The sequence below is a fragment of the Oculina patagonica genome, chromosome 8 (assembly GCF_052425735.1).
Source record: "Oculina patagonica isolate OP01 chromosome 8, crgOcupat, whole genome shotgun sequence".
NCBI classification, from domain to species: Eukaryota; Metazoa; Cnidaria; class Anthozoa; order Scleractinia; family Oculinidae; genus Oculina; species Oculina patagonica.
The window spans coordinates 8,562,738-8,580,036 of NC_135765.1; the positions used below are offsets into that span (position 1 = coordinate 8,562,738).

General features: G+C 38.2%; 1 protein-coding gene across 8 annotated transcripts in view; it reads left to right on the plus strand.

The window, feature by feature from the left end:
- Positions 1–17,299, plus strand: part of LOC144662518 (dedicator of cytokinesis protein 11-like) — a 67,577-nt gene that overhangs the window by 36,406 nt on the left and 13,872 nt on the right. For 7 of the 8 annotated variants that reach the window (XM_078523333.1, XM_078523336.1, XM_078523338.1 and 4 more), the window contains 20 exons: positions 617–686; positions 1,106–1,228; positions 1,837–1,908; positions 2,374–2,490; positions 2,792–2,824; positions 3,050–3,133; positions 3,518–3,602; positions 4,023–4,102; positions 4,605–4,709; positions 4,903–5,239; positions 6,012–6,156; positions 6,441–6,494; positions 8,230–8,277; positions 9,878–9,978; positions 10,565–10,671; positions 10,984–11,028; positions 12,270–12,362; positions 13,169–13,225; positions 14,521–14,565; positions 15,433–15,513. In XM_078523333.1, the coding sequence (XP_078379459.1) occupies positions 617–686; positions 1,106–1,228; positions 1,837–1,908; positions 2,374–2,490; positions 2,792–2,824; positions 3,050–3,133; positions 3,518–3,602; positions 4,023–4,102; positions 4,605–4,709; positions 4,903–5,239; positions 6,012–6,156; positions 6,441–6,494; positions 8,230–8,277; positions 9,878–9,978; positions 10,565–10,671; positions 10,984–11,028; positions 12,270–12,362; positions 13,169–13,225; positions 14,521–14,565; positions 15,433–15,513 (1,882 nt within the window). The remainder of the gene's footprint in view (positions 1–616; positions 687–1,105; positions 1,229–1,836; positions 1,909–2,373; positions 2,491–2,791; positions 2,825–3,049; positions 3,134–3,517; positions 3,603–4,022; positions 4,103–4,604; positions 4,710–4,902; positions 5,240–6,011; positions 6,157–6,440; positions 6,495–8,229; positions 8,278–9,877; positions 9,979–10,564; positions 10,672–10,983; positions 11,029–12,269; positions 12,363–13,168; positions 13,226–14,520; positions 14,566–15,432; positions 15,514–17,299) is intronic. The other variant, XM_078523334.1, reaches the window with a different exon arrangement.

Genomic DNA, 17,299 nt, shown 5'->3' on the forward strand with positions numbered 1-17,299 from the left:
CGACTCAAAGAGCATCAAAAAGCAGTTGAAAACAAACACTCACACAAGTCAGCTTTAGCGGAACATTGTTTTCATTCTGGCCACACCATCTCGTGGGAATCGTCAAAGATCTTACGTACAAGCACAAATTGGCGCAAAAGACGTATTTTGGAGGCTTGGGAAATTAACACTTGCAATAATCCGCTAAACCGCGATGACGGCATGCATTTACCGCACGAATTTCTAAATTTAGCCTTTAGGGACAAACATTAGCTCTCGATTTGCATATTGTATAAGAACGTGCTTTTTGTATTCACTTATCACTTTCCCCTGATGAAGGCTTTAGTTTAAGCCGAAACGTTGGGACATTGTAGATATTTTACGAACATTTTACTACAAAATTTTTAACCAGAGTAACGTTTTTATTTCTTAATGAATCAACCACCTGGTTACAGGTCCATTTTTAAAAACTGGGAAATCTTAGACTCCTTCTGGAAAGATTTACCAAGGCCACACTGTTTTAGTATTCTGTCTAAATAACACTGTAGTCGTGTTATAAAATATTTTTATGCACTGCTAGAGGAATAAACGCCTTGTTTTAATGAGTCATAATCAGGAACTTATTGCCGTGTTTCAGGGTATTGATTCGCATCACGGCGCAACTTCACGGAGCCAACCGACTGGAAGCTTTGAAATCTTACGTCAAGGTTTGTGTCACATTAGTTCATTGTTTTCTAAGAGTTTTTCACAGTAACTGTTAACGCAGTTAATTTTCTATTAGTTTCGCTGCTTTAAGCACTCACTGAACCTCGCTGTGCTTAAAGCACTCGAGACAGTTCAACAACAAAATCCCTTTTAGTCTCGCCCAATTATGATCTTATCCCACCCCACCTAGCACTCATTTTGCGATTGTCATTTTGTACCGTATCAAAGCGTATTTTGAAAGGCTCATTTCTTTTTGGGGCCGTATTGTAGTGGTAGTATTGCCAAACACTTTATAAGCTAGCTAGATTAACGCAACTGGAAACTTTGAAGCAGTACGCTAACCATTTGGTAAAAGCCAACGGATGATGTCGCTTTAGCTAAGTCCCTTGATTAATGCTGAGCTTTTTTTTGTCTTTCTTAGTACGTGTTTATAACCGAGCAGCCCCTGGACAACAATAAAACAATTCATGAGCAGCTGTCAAAATACCTGATGACGACTCTGAAGCCTGGTGCTGATCCAGCGGTGGTCAATGACCTGATGAAGGTAAGGCACCAGTGCCTTGTATTCAAATACATTTGTACAGACGTTAAAGGGCTTATCTTGCCTAAGTGCTCCGACCAATTCTCCCTTACCCAAGTGCCCAGAGGAAAAAAAATACTACCGGTTTCGTCAGCTTAAAAAAGGTTTGCAACGTTACGCTATCGTGACTTGGTTTTCGCGTGTTTTCTCGCGCTGGTATGTTTTTGGTTCAGTCGAACCTCTCTAATACGGGCACTAAAGGGACAGGGGCGAGCGTCCGTATTATAGAGGTAGAGCTTATATGAATTTTGGTTTCTTTTGGACCAAGTGAACGTAATAGAGAGGTCTCCGTATTATAGAGGAGTCAGTAAGAAGAGGTTCGACTGTATCTACTATTCCAAAGCTGGGTTTCGTTTGAGATGGCCAGTGATTATGAAGAATGACTCATTCAAATGTGGAAAAGGAGACGAAATTAAATTTATGTTTTGTGTCATGTTTCACAGAGCTGCTCTTTTAAAACGTTTTAGCTGTTTCTTTCAAGTTAACTCCAATGTTCTCTTCCTTACAGCTTTCTTACTAGGTTACTCACGCTTGGTGTGTGACGTAAATTATCCTCTCTTTTTTTTTGTCAGTTGTCGTGGTTTTTCTTCGAAATCATCGTGAAAAGCATGGCTCAGACACTCGTTCAATCGGACAAGTTGAAGGTAATTAAAAAAAACACTCAGGGTCTTAAAATTACTGAGGAGAATATGCTGCCTTTGCAATGACATCTGCAAATGGTTAGATATTCTAGTCTTCTCGGATAAGGACGATAAACTGTAGGCCCAGTCTCCTGCATCTTTAGTGTTATGGTCAGCAGGGGGACGTAAAAGAACCCACACACTTATCTTAAAGAGTAGGGCATGGAGTTCCCGGTGTTGTGGTCTGGTCTTTGCCCATCGTGCTATGCACTGTTGAAATGCTCGGAGATATTAGCTGTACAAGCTACTCTGAAATCCGAGGTTAAAAACAACCTTGATGTGACGTGATGTGACCTGTTGTTTAATTACTTGTTCCACAGAGATCCTGACGGCAAAAAATAGTATTTCCATACCCCAAGACGATACAGTTTGTGTCCTCCAAACTATAACGACAGGAAGTGCTCATTGGCTTATGTTTATTTTTTACAGAGAATGAACCGTGAGAGCTGGTTCACAGACAGCTACAATCGCTGTTTGGAGAATTTTCTTCAAGCGTTTGTACCACAGATCATCAGCAGACTGAAGGACCAGCCTCAAATAGCTAAGGTTTGCTTGGTGTTGTTGTATTGGTTGTTCCGTGAAATCCCCATAAAAATTATGAAACAGAGAAACCCTCCAATAATATCGCACTTCCCCCACCCGGATTATTACCTATGGTCTTATTCTAGATTTACAGTTTTCTCGTATTATAACCCCCTACCTCCGCCTTCCACGCCTATTGTAGAGTTTATTTTGTATTCTATGTGGATACATAAGATGAAGTATCGTTTGTCGATTATAGCACTTTATAATGACCAGTCATTTCACTAAATTCAGTTAACTAAAATTGTGTATTCTTCTTCTCCAGGAGGCAAATTTCCACTTGGCATGCTTCACGAAGGTATGATGAAACAACGTTGCTTCTATAACAATAACCATGTGCCGTTTCAGGTGACGGCTAAGATAAAATACGTCTATTTTTCGTGTTAAGTTTAAACTAGCAGTCCAGCTTTTTAGGTGAAAGAAAGACCGCATTGTAGGATGGATCGTATCCCAGTCTCAGAGATAACAAGACCTCTTCATATTTTATTGTCTCATTTAGCTAATGCTCTTGAATATCTTCTAGGACTGTTTCACGTATTTGGACCGTGGATTCGTGTTTCAAATGATCAGTTATTACTCTGAACAGTTCAAAGACTCCGATACACAGGTATTTTGAATTGCTTGTCGCTTATTCACTATATACTGTAATTGAATTGTATGTTTAAAAATGCGTGATTTGTTTTGTTGGCTTGTTATTGGCTTAGTAAATTAAAGTAAAACGCGAAGCCACTAAGCAGTTGCGAAGGGGGCCTTATCTGCATTTGAACTCGCTACTTTGGGCTTCCTGTGCAATGTCTCTTCCATTTGAGCTATAGAGCCACAGGGAGTTGGTCACCATGGCCAGTTCTAGTCAATCTCATGTATAAACGATTTTGATTGAAAAGATATCTTTTATGGCGTGCTTAAAACTGTAATCGTTAAGTTTGTATCACGACAACCTGTGTTCATGTCTTACCTTCTGTTTATGTGGTGTTATATCTTGATTTTTCAGATGCTGGAATTCAAATTCGAATTTCTTCAAGTCGTCTGTAACCACGAGCATTACATTCCGCTTAATCTTCCTTTGGACGTCAGAAGTACGTTGGCGTTTGATTTTTCTAGTAATAATATAAGGAGGCTATTACTTTTACATCGTTCTAGGTGTCAATCGTCCTTGTAACTTTACTACATAAAACTGTACCTCGCAACAAAACAAAAAGACAAAGCGTCTTTAAAGAAAGCTGTTTTAGCTGAGGAAGAGCTTGTACTTATCATGTTGCTAGAAGCTGCCTTTGGTGTAACTTGACCTACAATTCGCTTCTCAGTTAGCTGAAACTCTTGTATCTTCCTCTCCCTCCGTGCAATGTCGAGTGAAACACTTTGGTGATTGAAAACAGTAACATTCCACATGATTACATAGCGGACCTACTTTCAAAGAAAGCTGTTAATTTTAATTTAAATGACTATAAATGTCATTCATTTCTTGGCTTTTATTGTTGTATTTTTACTCCCTTTAGCCTTAGGTGGTGTGCACGACTGTGAGTTGACAGATGATTACTGCAAGAGATATTTCCTTGTAGGACTGCTTCTGCGAGAGGTAAGAACTGAAAAACAAACAAACAAAACAAAACAAACAAACAAACAAGAAAACCAACAATAACAGTTTGAATAACAGTACTCACAAAATGAGAGGAACCCATTAAGAAGCTAGGATAACTCACGATCCTGAAGATGAAAACGGATTACAATATCTTTATTGTACAAACGTGAAAATGCGGATTTCACTGTACAAAAAGACCAGACTCTTTAAAGTGTTTTGCAATCTTTTTAGGCAATTACTCAACGCTATAGTTTTATTATTAAGTTTATTTTATTAATTGAGGCAACGTTGGACTGCCACAGTTCACATTCCATGGGATTCACATGCCACATGCCATGGGAAATGACCTATTTGACCCGACTTTTTAAGCCCATCATAATTTTGTTAACTGTTTAACATTTAAACTCATATCAAGGATAAGAGAATAATTAAAGTCATGTGTACCCAAAGAGGTGGTCTTTGTCGCAGACCTTTGAAGGCCTCCATTTTGTCTCTACAGGTCTCATCGGCTCTTACGCAAGGCCGGCACATTAAAAAGTTAGCGATCAGAGTGTTGAGGAACATGCTGGTTAAACATGAACTTGATAATCGATATGAAGGAGAGGTAAGTGCAATTAGTTGGTTTTTTGACACAGTCAAACTTTAAGGCTACTAGAAAAAATATTTTTATTTTTTTCTCAGACCGTGAGTGGGAAATCTAATCGGTTCCGGGAGCGGGCGGAAATTTCTGATCTTGCCCACGGTCAACGGAACGGGCCGAATGCTGCTAACATTTTCCCCGTATTTTATGTCCACAGCAAAAGCAAGCCCGTATTTGCACACTTTACCTTCCCCTTCTCTCGGTCCTTCTGGATCACGCGCCTCGTTTCCATGGCAGCAAGTACGACTTGTCGCACCAGGTCTTCCAGCAGCAAATGTCCCAGACTTCCTCGACCATGACTGTACCTACCAGTGAGTTCGCTGCCGATTCCAACCGCAGCTCAATAAAACAGAGTCCCAGTGATTCGCTGACGCCTCAGACGGCCATGCCACTCAGAGAGGCTACCCAGATCGCTTTGCAAGTGCCTTTGGATGAAGACGAGACCAAAGAACTGCTCTTGTGCGCGTTGTACATCTTCAAAAATCTAGAGCAAGGTATGTGAAGCAGGTTTATAATGCTCGATTCTCCGTATTCTTGGTTTGCAACCACGTGACAAGGCGGCCATGTTGGATGACAAAACAATTAAACATGTTTTTGTGGAATTTGCATAATAAAAAAGTTTAGTTCCCAACGGAGGAGAACGCTTTGTTCCTGTCATCCAACATGGCTGCTGTGACGTCAGTTGCAAACCAGCAATTGTATTGCAATTTATATAGCTGAATTATGATATAATTATAGCGACGATCGTTGAGATTATGTAAAAGTGATAGTGAAAAGCAGAATACTGGATCATTCATTCTATAATAAAATCGTGCATAGAGCGGTTTTCACTTCATTGGAGTAAAACCAAAACCAAAGTAATCACTCTGGCCAATCGCAAAGGACACAGACAATCCAGTGAACCAATCAAAACTCGAAGCAATTACTTGTAGCCGGCACGAAGCGCGAGAAAACGTGTGTGCGTGAGTCACGATTGGTTTTGGTTTTCCTTCTGATTGGCTGAGAAAGTGGCGCGAGCGTTTTAAACCAACCTCTACGGGTAGTAATTCAAAACCAAAGTAAACGCGAATTACTTTCTATTCTCAAGTGAAAACCTCTCTTAAGTGATTGACTTTCTTTGCGCTATTTTGCGGATGTCTCTTTCGCGCACAGAAAGGGGACGCGCGTGGATACGGGTACTGCGTGTGTCATTGGTGGGGCCTTTAGACCTTTCGACTGTAAATTTAACTGTTTATTTACCTCAAGACTGACGTTGTTTCTTCTCAGGTGTAATTCTGGATTGGTGGCGCCAGATCCTGTCGTCTTCAATTACCAAACGTCCTCACTGGCATCCCACAGTATTGTATTTCATGCAGCAGGACAAGAATTACTCCAAGTTTGCAGCCATTATTGATGTGTTTGACCTGCTTGAGTAAGTTACGCAACAACTTTAGTGCTTCCTCGACGGTTTCTTTACAAAGTAATACATAGTGGCATTTTGTGGCGCTTTCTGTTATTAACCACAAAAATAAATTTACAACTTATCATTTGGCAATTGCCTTACATGTAAAGTAGAAAACATCTGAATCGTTTCAGGGAATGTCTGTGAATTGCATTTCTTATATTTATAAGTAATGAGTGTAAACAAGTGTTTTCAAGATGCTGACAGGTTTTTTTTTTCAATCACGTATCATTACTTGTGTCTTGTCTTTGCAGACTTGCTTTGAAGCATTTCCAGTACGCTGGAAAAGAAAGAATTGCTTCCCAAAGGTAAGATCCAACACCACATATTTTACGATCGCTCGTGAATTTGTAAGTGAAGTTTACAAGAATGTCGCTTGCGTGAGATAAGGTGACTACCCAGGAGAGAAGGGAGAGAAAGGAAACGACTTTTCGTGTGTCATAAGGTCTTTAAGGCGCGAATGCTTAAAAACCGGAAAAGCGATTTGTTTTAACCAATCGGGAAACTGTACGAGCACAACGCGACGATAGTTGCCACGCCTTCTACTTAGTAATGTCCCTTACAAAAACCACGAACTTGGGCAGTTAATTTCGGAATATCTGTAATTGACGATTGATTGATTAATTGATTGACTGACTGACTGACTGACTGATCGATCGATCGATCGATTGAACGAACGAACGATCGATCGATCGAACGAACGAACGAACGAACGAACGAACGAACGAACGAACGAACGAACGAACGAACGAACGAACGAACGAACGAACGAACGAACGAACGAACGATTGATTGATTGACTGACTTTCTGACTGACTGATTGATTGATTGATTGATTAATTAATTAGTTGGTTGGCTGGTTGGTTAGTTGGTTGATTTATTGATTCTCTGATTGATAACATTGTCTGACCTATTGTTTGATTCTTTGATTTCTTGTTTTTTCCAGTCTCCATCTAGTTAAATGCGTTCTTTTACTATCTTGATCGTACGTAACTTACATATACGTTATTGTAGTAACTGCTCCTTACCGCATTTGTACGAAAACTAACTTTTAACTGGCCTATGAATTTATCGTTGAAAGCTTGATCGATGCAGCTTTAATTTCCAGCCATATCAGTTAATAACCTTCATAACATTAAATATTTATTTGAAAAAAAAAATATCTTTTAAGGTTTTAACTAATGTAAACATGTACGTAAACTGCAGAGTTGAAGGAGCACTGCCATGGGGAATTACACAATGTAAAATAATTTACATTTGGAGAAAGATTAAAAAAACATAAATTATTACACAAATAGACGTATTGCTTCACAGCTTTCATTTGAATAAACTTAATAATCAAATAAGCAAGAAAGTACTGCTGAATTGCTTTTATTTGATTGGTTAAACACTGGCGTTTTATTCACAGACTTCAAAGTTAGAACTACCTTGTACAGCATAATGCACAATATCACATTTATGAAAGTACTGCTCAGAAGCTTCCATTTGAATGGTCACACAATAGGGTTTTATCCACCGACTTAAAAAGTTAGAACCACCTAGCACCTCTCTCCTCCGCAGAGGCCTCTTTCGTGTTTGGTACGGGCTGGGAAATAGGGAGAGGTGAAAAGTAAGCGCGCGGAGCCTCTCCCCGGTGTTTTTCGCCTTCCCCCACAAAAGGACCCTCTGCGGAGGTGAGAGACCTAGCACAGCATGATACACAATACCACTTGAAGGTACTGCTCAATAGCGTTCATTTGAATGGTCACACACTAGGGTTTCATTCACAGACTTAAAAGTTAGAACCACCTTGTGCAGCATAATAAACAGTACCACATGAAAGTACTGCTCAATAGCGTTCATTTGAATGGTCACACACTAGGGTTTCATTCACAGACTTAAAAGTTAGAACCACCTTGTGCAGCATAATAAACAGTACCACATGAAAGTACTGCTCAATAGCGTTCATTTGAATGGTCACACACTAGAAAACAAAACCAGATGGTAGTGCCCTTTCAACGAATGTGAAATGATATATTAACCTTCGATTTTGTACTTTAACAGGGATTTTGAGTATCTTAAGGCGTTATGGCGGCCATTTCCTACCGCAAAGTATGAATATCGTATGCACTTATTTTTCATAACAAATAACTTGTAACTTTTAATCGTTATATTTGTGCATGTTTAATTAATCTTAATATCCGCCCTTGATTTGCCTGAAATTCGGTAAATTGCGCTTTTTAGTAACTCCTGGTAATATGATTTATAAAAAAATACTCCGATTTTATAAACCTTAAATTTGTCAAATAAGTGTAAACTTAAATTTTACACTGTATTCTTGATCAGATCTTAAAAAATATCGTTACCAAAATATTGTTAATCATAACTAATTTCTAAGACATTCGGACCTTTAGTTTCACAAGCGGACTCATGATCACTCCTTCAAATAATATCACCCATTTCAACTCGTGCCAATAATATGCATTAAGCTAAAAGCCTCAATCATATAAGTACATCACCTTTTCTCTCTTTACTCTGTGAGCCTTTCTGGCTTCCTTCCTCAAACTAAGTCATTTTTGGGGCTAGGTCACGCTGATTTAGGCAGGTTTATTGTTTGTGGAAGTTGTATCTGTTGCTGGTGTTATTGTTTTTGTCGTTTTGTTGTTATTGTCATCAACAACAAGAGCAACAACAACCATTTTATTTTGCCAGAAAAATAGAAATATCTATATCATATAGATAGGGGAGCAGGGGTGGCGCAGTGGTGAGAGCGCTCGCCTCCCTCCACAAAAACCAACACTCCAAATTCCAAATCGATCTTCGATGCACGTACACGTCTTAACGACCTCTAAGCTCTTCGGTGTTACGTGGGTAAATAAATTACATTTACATTTTTTTTTACATTGTTACAACATATTGTTGCTACTGTAGTTGTTGTTGATGCCGCCGAAAGAAACATTAAGGAACCTTGGTAGATTGCTGTGCTAAACACTGGGCAGTATGGAAAAAATTTGAAAAATTTAATTATTTTAGTAGCTTAATTAAATTCGGGACGATAAAAAAATCGGAAAGGTTAAGTTACATGGCTCATTCTCGTCCCCATAGCCCTTTCGTTTCTCTTAGCCGGCTGGGCCTTGGCACGAGGAAACAAAGGGCTCTGGGGACACAGAATTTCCAGTCCTAGATTCTAGGACTTCCGGTCTTCATGTATGCAGTCATGACGTTTCAAAAGAATGTATGAGACGGTCGTTCGGTTTTCGACTTCCGTTTGGGAATTCTTTGTTCCAAACAGCCAATCAAAAAAATTCGAATTAATTCAAAAATCCTATGTCCCCAGAGCCCTCCGTTTTCTCGTACCAAGCCGGCTAAGAGAAACGAAAGGGCTATGGGGACGAGAATGTACATGGCTGAGAACGTGCGCCAAAATGGTCAGTCGACATTCTTGTTTGTCAAGTAGTCTTCATTTTGTTAGAAAAGGGATGCTTTTTCTTTCTTGATCTTTTGTTTGTTTGTTTAATTGTTTACTTGTTTGTTATGTCAGGAGCTTGTAACTAAAAAGAGAAAAAATGTCCTAAAATTGCGTAACCTAGCCCCATAAAATCCAGTCGTTGCTTTTGCATGATTCTTCCAATCCATCGCTCACACTGTTGTCTATATTCCTGTCGTATTCGCGCGACTTATAACTTCACCTTTTGTACTGACCTTTCTACAGCACGCACAGCGAAACCACCAAACAGTTTTTTGAGCAGAAGTACCAGGGAGGGGTGTCTAACCAGGGCAAGACGCGACATTCCAGAGCGGCGAGCAGTGGAGGTAAATGCTACTTTAGTTTGCAATCCTTTCCAAATTTATGAGACGGTTGCAACATTGAAAATTCTCTTCAGCCACTTCTCCTATGTCAGAAAGGATTGTTATTGCTCTTTGAATGAATGAATGAAGCAGAAAGACAGTCTTCTAAAATATCGAGGTTGCCTTGGAAGATATCCCACTTTGCCTTGTTTTATAACCTTTTCAGACCTGCTAAGTACTGTCATACTGGAAACAGTTTTTACGTCGTTTCAAAGCACTTTGACGGCTAATTGTAAGTTATCATTTGCCATAGTCGGTGATATTTGCCAAAAACAACAAATTGTTATTGATAACTTTTTTTCCAAACTGGATTTGAAGTTGACGCCTTTATTTAAGATTAGTTTATAATCTTGGTCCTGGACGCTTTCCTGAAAATCTTCCGATAAGAAACTTTTAAGGCCTGGTAGTTATTCGATTGGAAACAATTTCGGCTTCGCGCAAGTTGAACCTTTCATTAATTGATCGATGATAATTTTCTGCACGATTCGTCACAATGAGTGTGCTATCACATGAATCAGTGGACTAACTTTATTTTTGCTTTCTAATGTAGGCATAAATCTCGACATTCAAACTCGTGTCTTGATGGAAGGAAATCTCGCAAACGAAGTCGGTCTGGTTGTGTTAGACACCATTGAGCTATTCTGTGGCCATTTTAAGGTGAGTACATGGGAGTGCTTTATTAGCGTCGTTGTTTCTCCTCTCAACAATGAGCCTTTTGTGAAAAATAAAAGCATGTGATTTGCAGTGTGTAAAAGTAGCTGATGTTGCTGGAATTAATCCTTTACCACTAAGTCTAACTGAGTCTCATCCTGGTTAAAATCGTCGTTTCCTGCTGCATTCTTTTCAGTAATTTATAGAACACACACACACCGTTGTCCCCCTGTGCACTGTTGGTATGTTTTGAAATTTCTTGAATAATTTTCTTGTTACTTGTTTGTAAATTTCCTTTCTTTTTTATTTATTTTTAAGTTTCACTTGGAACAAGATGAAGGCGACAATCTTCTGATGAAAAAGGTACGTAGCTAAAAACAGGCTCGACACTACAGTTGATTTCTTTAAAGTCGGCAAGGGGCTCGAGGGCCTAAAATTATTGCACTCTTTTAGTCGCCATTTAAAAAATAACCCGAGTAACGCAATAAATCCTATTCGACTATGTTGTTGGACGTAACTGTCATTTCTCTCGGAACACTAAGTTGTTTTTGTTGTACTTCATCGTTCTCTTTTGCTTGTTGTACATCTACTGACTGAGCTACTAGTCTTGGTAAAGGGTTTGCGCGCAGAGATTATAATAATCGACCCCAAAATTCTATATGATACTAATGTCATGAAGTAAAACTACAGGGCTGGGTTGTTCAAAAGGCGATTAACACTAACCCAGGATTAAGAGATGATTGAGGTTATACTTTTTCTTGTTTTAAACGGTTTTTCATAGCTATTGCTTTGTGAAGTCTGAGATTGGTCCACCTCAAAACTGGGGACAGAAAATATTAACAGAAAACTTCAACCAAATGTTATAAAATTGAAATCAAATTTCACGGTAATCCTGGATTAGCTTAATCGTGATTTGAACAACCGGGCCCTGAAGTCTATTAACCCTCCAAGAGTGCCAATTGGCACATAGTGTCATAACTTGGTCAATATTTGTCCAATTTATTTGAATTTTTGACACCACACTTGTCTTCAAGAGATCTGCATTATGAAAGCATAAAATTGTACCCCCCCCCCCCTATTTGTGACATGATTGACCACCCCTATAACGTTTGCAATTTTTTTGCCTGACACAAAGGTGACATGCAACATTACTGTAATAAACCAGTAAACTGAGAGCTGCACAATAAGCTATAGTTTAGGGGTATACCTACTATATACGGAGAGAAACATTTTTTTAAAATCTTTTTCTTTTTAACATTTCAACCCATTTCTTTCAAAACTGTAACTTTCTTCTCATTTTTTCAAGTGTTTTTTGAAATTTTCTGATCAAGAACTTTCAAATGGTGTATCATATATGGATATCAGGTTTATATTTTTAATTTACGAAAATATACAATTCGCTTTAGGGGGTAAAGGGTTAAGTGTCTCGAATTGGTTGTCGCGTGCTCGCGAAAGTAAGACGTCGTGTTTGTGAACTCACCCTTTTCACACAAGGCCAGAACCGAACAAGTCGTTGCTAGCCGAAGACGGTAAACATTTTACCATGGCCACAGCTAGCTGTAGATTCTCATTACTATTCCTTTTTTCTTTTTTTCTCTCTTCAGGTGTTCAATGTGTTGTTAAGCTTCTTACAGATTCCTCAGTCGGAATTTATGATGAAACACGTGTTTGCGAGTCTCAGATCTTACATCAACAAGGTAAAATATTTGTAGACCTTGACAGCTTGACAGTTAAACACATTTTGTACACTATTACAAATCACTTTCAAGATACTTCACAATATTTTTGAACACATTGGTTGGGTTCGTCGAGTCTGACACGAAAATCTGTCACTCTCGGTTATGTTACCATGCCTACGCTCAGAGCCTACTCTGTGACCAACAATCAGAATTCGCCCTGCAGGTTCTCCACAAGTCTGCACTGGACAATGCTAGTCCATCGCACCTGGGTGGGAAGAGGCACTATGAACGCAGTGTCTTGCCCACGAACACAACAGAATGCCCCTTGCCAAGGCTCGAACCCGGACAGCTCGAATCCAGTGCGCTAACCATTAGGCCACTATGCTCCCAACTAATTAGTCAATAAACAGCTATCATATACCGTAAAATTCCGGTTATAAGTCCCCCCGCTTATAAGCCCCCCGGTTATAGGCCCATCATCCTGGAAACAAAAAATACATCCGGTTATAAGCCCCCCCCCCCCCCCCTCCCCGGATATAAGCCTCCCTCTACCGGATGACAGTACTGAACAGGGCTAAATGTTGCTTTTTGTGCGTTTTTAACTTAAAAACGTATTTCGATCAGCACTTCCGAGGCTCGTTTCGAAACGTTTTTTTCCCTTCCGCTTATAAGCCTTCTGAATATAAGCCCCTCCGCTTATAAGCCCACCCAAAAACTCTTACGAAGTTGTATAAGCCCAGGGCTTATAACCGGAATTCTACGGTATGCTAATGCGGTAAAGATTCTTACCACTTGCTTTGTTCTTATTGTTTGTTGTTGTTTAGTTTCCAGCCGCATTATACAAAGGTAGTGCAGGTTACTGTGGAGATCTTTGTCGCGAGGTAAATAATAACGCCAGCAACTATTTGCTTTTAAAATTTTGCCTTTGATTTTGTATTTAAAAAGTGTTATAAGAAACGATTTGGAAATACATGATACAAGAAATATAAATGATAAGAACCGACGAACAAATTTGACTGCCTTGTTAATGAAATATTGTGTATTCAAGATCTCAAACCAACACTGAATGTACAGTCCGATTCTCTTCGTGCTAAAGTATTCATGTAATTAGCTTGGCACTCTTTATGCAAATTCGCTTTCAACTTAGCCTTTTCATAACCGCTTTTATCACTAATTATGTAACCTTGATAATGGCACAAGATGCACCGAAACGTCGGTTCTTATCATTTATTTTTCTTGTATCATGATTTTGTATTTTACATTTTAATTTCTGGATTTACATGTAATAATTTATAACAGAACACCAAAAGAGTGAAACTGTCTTATCCATTACAAAATAAACCAAAAAAAAAAATATCAAGTTTGCACTGAAAGTTTTCGTTTATGTTTCAGATATTAAAATGTTTGTTTCGAGTATTTAGTGTTACATCAAGAATATTTTTCCTAGCTGATGATTTGCTGTATTTTCATCAACTGTCTGCTTAACAATATATATATTGATATTTTAACGAGAAACTAGATTTTTGTCAGTTTTGTGACAAAAGAGTTGGGAGAAAGAAAACTTCTCCTTGTTAACGTAAAATTGTATTAGTTAATTGTACTGGCGTCGCATATTTTTTATTTACATTGTCCATTTTCCTATTTCTAATTTTAATTCCTTTTACGATCTTAACGTCACTTAAGAGGTAATTATCTGTGTGGTAGTTAAAAGCTGGAAACAAAATAAAGTGTTATATCTATATATTCAAAAAGCAAAATCTATCTGGTTCCATTTAGAATATATGAAAACGTTAGTTGAAATCGAGCGTTGTTTCACAGTGGGTTCTTCGTTGTCAGTCTAAGATGTTTGTCAAAATCGGTTTTAGAATAAATATTTTAATTTTTATAAACAAAAATCGCAGTTTTAGAGACCATCTTGTTGTTATTGGTGTTGTAGATTTTTTTAAATTAAATCGAATCTATTCGGTTTTTCAAAATTTCTTAACTTTCATACATACATTATTCTGTTATGACTGAGAATTTTGAGTTATACCTTCTGCAAGATTTGTCTTTCAAATTTGGGAAATCCATTGGCTAAACGATATCGATAATTTTTTATGTCAAGTCCAACTTTACTTCTTATCGTTCCTGGCTGCTGTTTTACTGATCTTTGTTTTATTTTACTTTATCTTGGCAGATTCTAAGCTGCTGCAATTCGAAGTTGGAAAGTCTTCGCAACCAGGTGCGTACATGCATTCAAATGACGACTTGTCACTTTGTCAGACATAAATTATTTAGCTCAAAAGAACCCTCCACACGTCCGTGTAAGAGGCGTGTATTTTATCCGAGTTCCTGGACAGCTTTCTGTCAAACATTCGAAGTAATGCGCATGTTCCCAAACGCCCTCCTGCCGATTTTGCGTCCTCGAGACCAACACTAGCTTGTCGCTCGCTAGGCTAGGCACCCCTTGATCGCTAGCAGCTTTATTCAAGATATAAATGAGATGGTTAAATTACTTCTCGGATAAAAGCGACGAAACGAAGATGCGAGTGGCTTAAAAGGTGACTGCAATTTTCTTGCTCTATTTTACACTCCGACTATTAGCAGTAATTATAAAAAAGCCAGTCTGCTCCGTAAATTACAACAACGATTTGTAGTGTAAGAATTGTGACAGCGAATTCTTGTCGTAGACGCGAGGATTGTTTAAAATTCGTGCGACGGCATCTGGTGCCATCGAAAAGAACGCATCTTAAAGCGATTTTTTTGTTCACACGTACACTCTCCGTTGTGGTGTTATTTGAAGGAAGTGTACCGGAATTGGTTTCTTGCTTCAAGTATACAACGACATCTGGAACCATCAGCGAAAATATGCATGTTCAAACGTACTTTTTCACATGAATATTATTTGAGAAAATGTTTCTTTTTTTTTTCTTTTTTGACCAATACGGTTAGACGGGTACAAGTAGTTGGTAGAATAACAAGCTTCGAACCTAATCATCATCATCAAATGTCCTTTGCTACTTTCGCATAAATTATCCCTTTGTAGTGTTATTTTGTTAGAGGATATATCATTGAGGCTCCATCTCAATTATTGTCTTTCCGTTCACAGGCCTGCTCTTTTCTTTACCTGCTGATGAGAAGTAATTTTGAATTTACCGGAGCACAAAGCTGTGATCGAGTTCACTGGCAGGTAAGACGACAGAAAGAAATAACTACATCGCACCTTACAGATGTGCCTTGTTATTTTACAGTGTTTCCAAAGACGTAGAGGAAATTTCGGTTTGCGTCCGTGGACGACAAAATGAATTTTAGGGACTTTTTAATAAAGTGAATAAAACACCTTTTTATAGCCAAAATATTATTTGTAAACAGTTGGGTAATTTGGATAATGCTGATACACTTGGCGTTATAATAAACAGTACAGCAGACGGTTTTTAAGCTTAAGGCATAACAAATATTCCGTAACATTCGTTACTTTCCAGTCCAAAACAACTCTTAAGATTTTATAATTTTTACAGTGTAATGTTTTCTTTGTAAGAAAAAAAAATGGATCACTAGAGATTTTATTCTGTCATTTGACGAACATATGCCCCAGACGAGCTGTCGTTAAATTCAAAGCCGTCTCTTTCCCCAAAATAAAGCATTATAGCGCCAGGCATTAAGATTAGCATAACTTATATCAAGAACGTTTTAAAAGACGACATTATCATAAATGCGCCATCCTTATTCTTTACATGTAAAGAACAGGCCGTTTCCACTACACTTGGAGTCAGTATAACCAGATGGTATTTTACTGTTAAGACAATTTTTCTGGGGAAAAACGCACAATTGCATAGCTCATGATCAGTTCAGATTAAATGTTCGCCTCTAAGAGTAAGCTAGATTTATCTGAAGTATCTGTAAGGTAAAGAAGGCAGTTTTAGCATTAAAAGGCGTGAATCGACTTGGGTCTAAAATAAAAACGTACACCAAGTTCTATGTAATACACGTTGTAAAACATGAATATTTTTTGTAATCAAAATCGGTTAATAATAGCGGCTTGTAGTACTAACATATCCTGTACCGCGTTAACTGTTCCTCAGACGGTAAAGCTGTAAAACCGGTATTTTTTTGTTTATTGCAAACTCAGTGTACTCATGTAGGAAAACTGGTTTCAGTTGCTTCGTTATTCCTGGATAAAAGTATGTGTACAATATGTGTATACCATTTCCACAACGGTAAAAAAAGAGGAAACGGCTTTTGCGATTTTAATTTTCTCAGTTTCAGTGACTGCAGTTCAGCCCCAAAACGGATCAAATTTATTTCATAGACTTCGATCGATGAAAACCGTCAGTTGAGTTGAATAATCCAATGTGCAAATCAATCAAAATAAAAAAAAAAATGAAAAATGCAAATAACTTATTTGAAAGATTATGAAAGCTTGACAAGAAATAGATTGGAGATCATGTCTTAAATAAGTTCCGATCGAATTTTAAATCTGAATATTTGCATTGTGTTTCTAATCGGACCTTTCGTTTTTAAAATCATTTCTTCCAGGACGCGTAGAAATAAGTTTTTATTTTCCGTCTTTGGCGAAAGCCTGATTACTTTTGAAGGAACAAAAATTTCCCTCACCAATCAAGATCTCGCTATTATCTCATCAGATTTTGGTAATCTCGCTCGCGGTTGCAATTGAAAATTGCCATTTCACTTCACCATGCAATGCAGGTGATTTGCTCATTTTAATTTGTTGTCTTTCATTTGTCTTTCGCCTTGTCGCCCTGATCGACAAAGTTTAATTTGTTTTCAATCCAGTCATTGCGCGCATTTTGTATTAATATAGTATTATGCGAGGACACATGACAACATTCACTCTGCAAATGAATTATGTTTCTGTTTTCATTATCAGAATCGGATTTCTCCTGTGAACTATTCATATATTTCGCATAATTCATCAGGAGAATTTGAAATCATCAGGAATGTTTTCATTCGCAAGA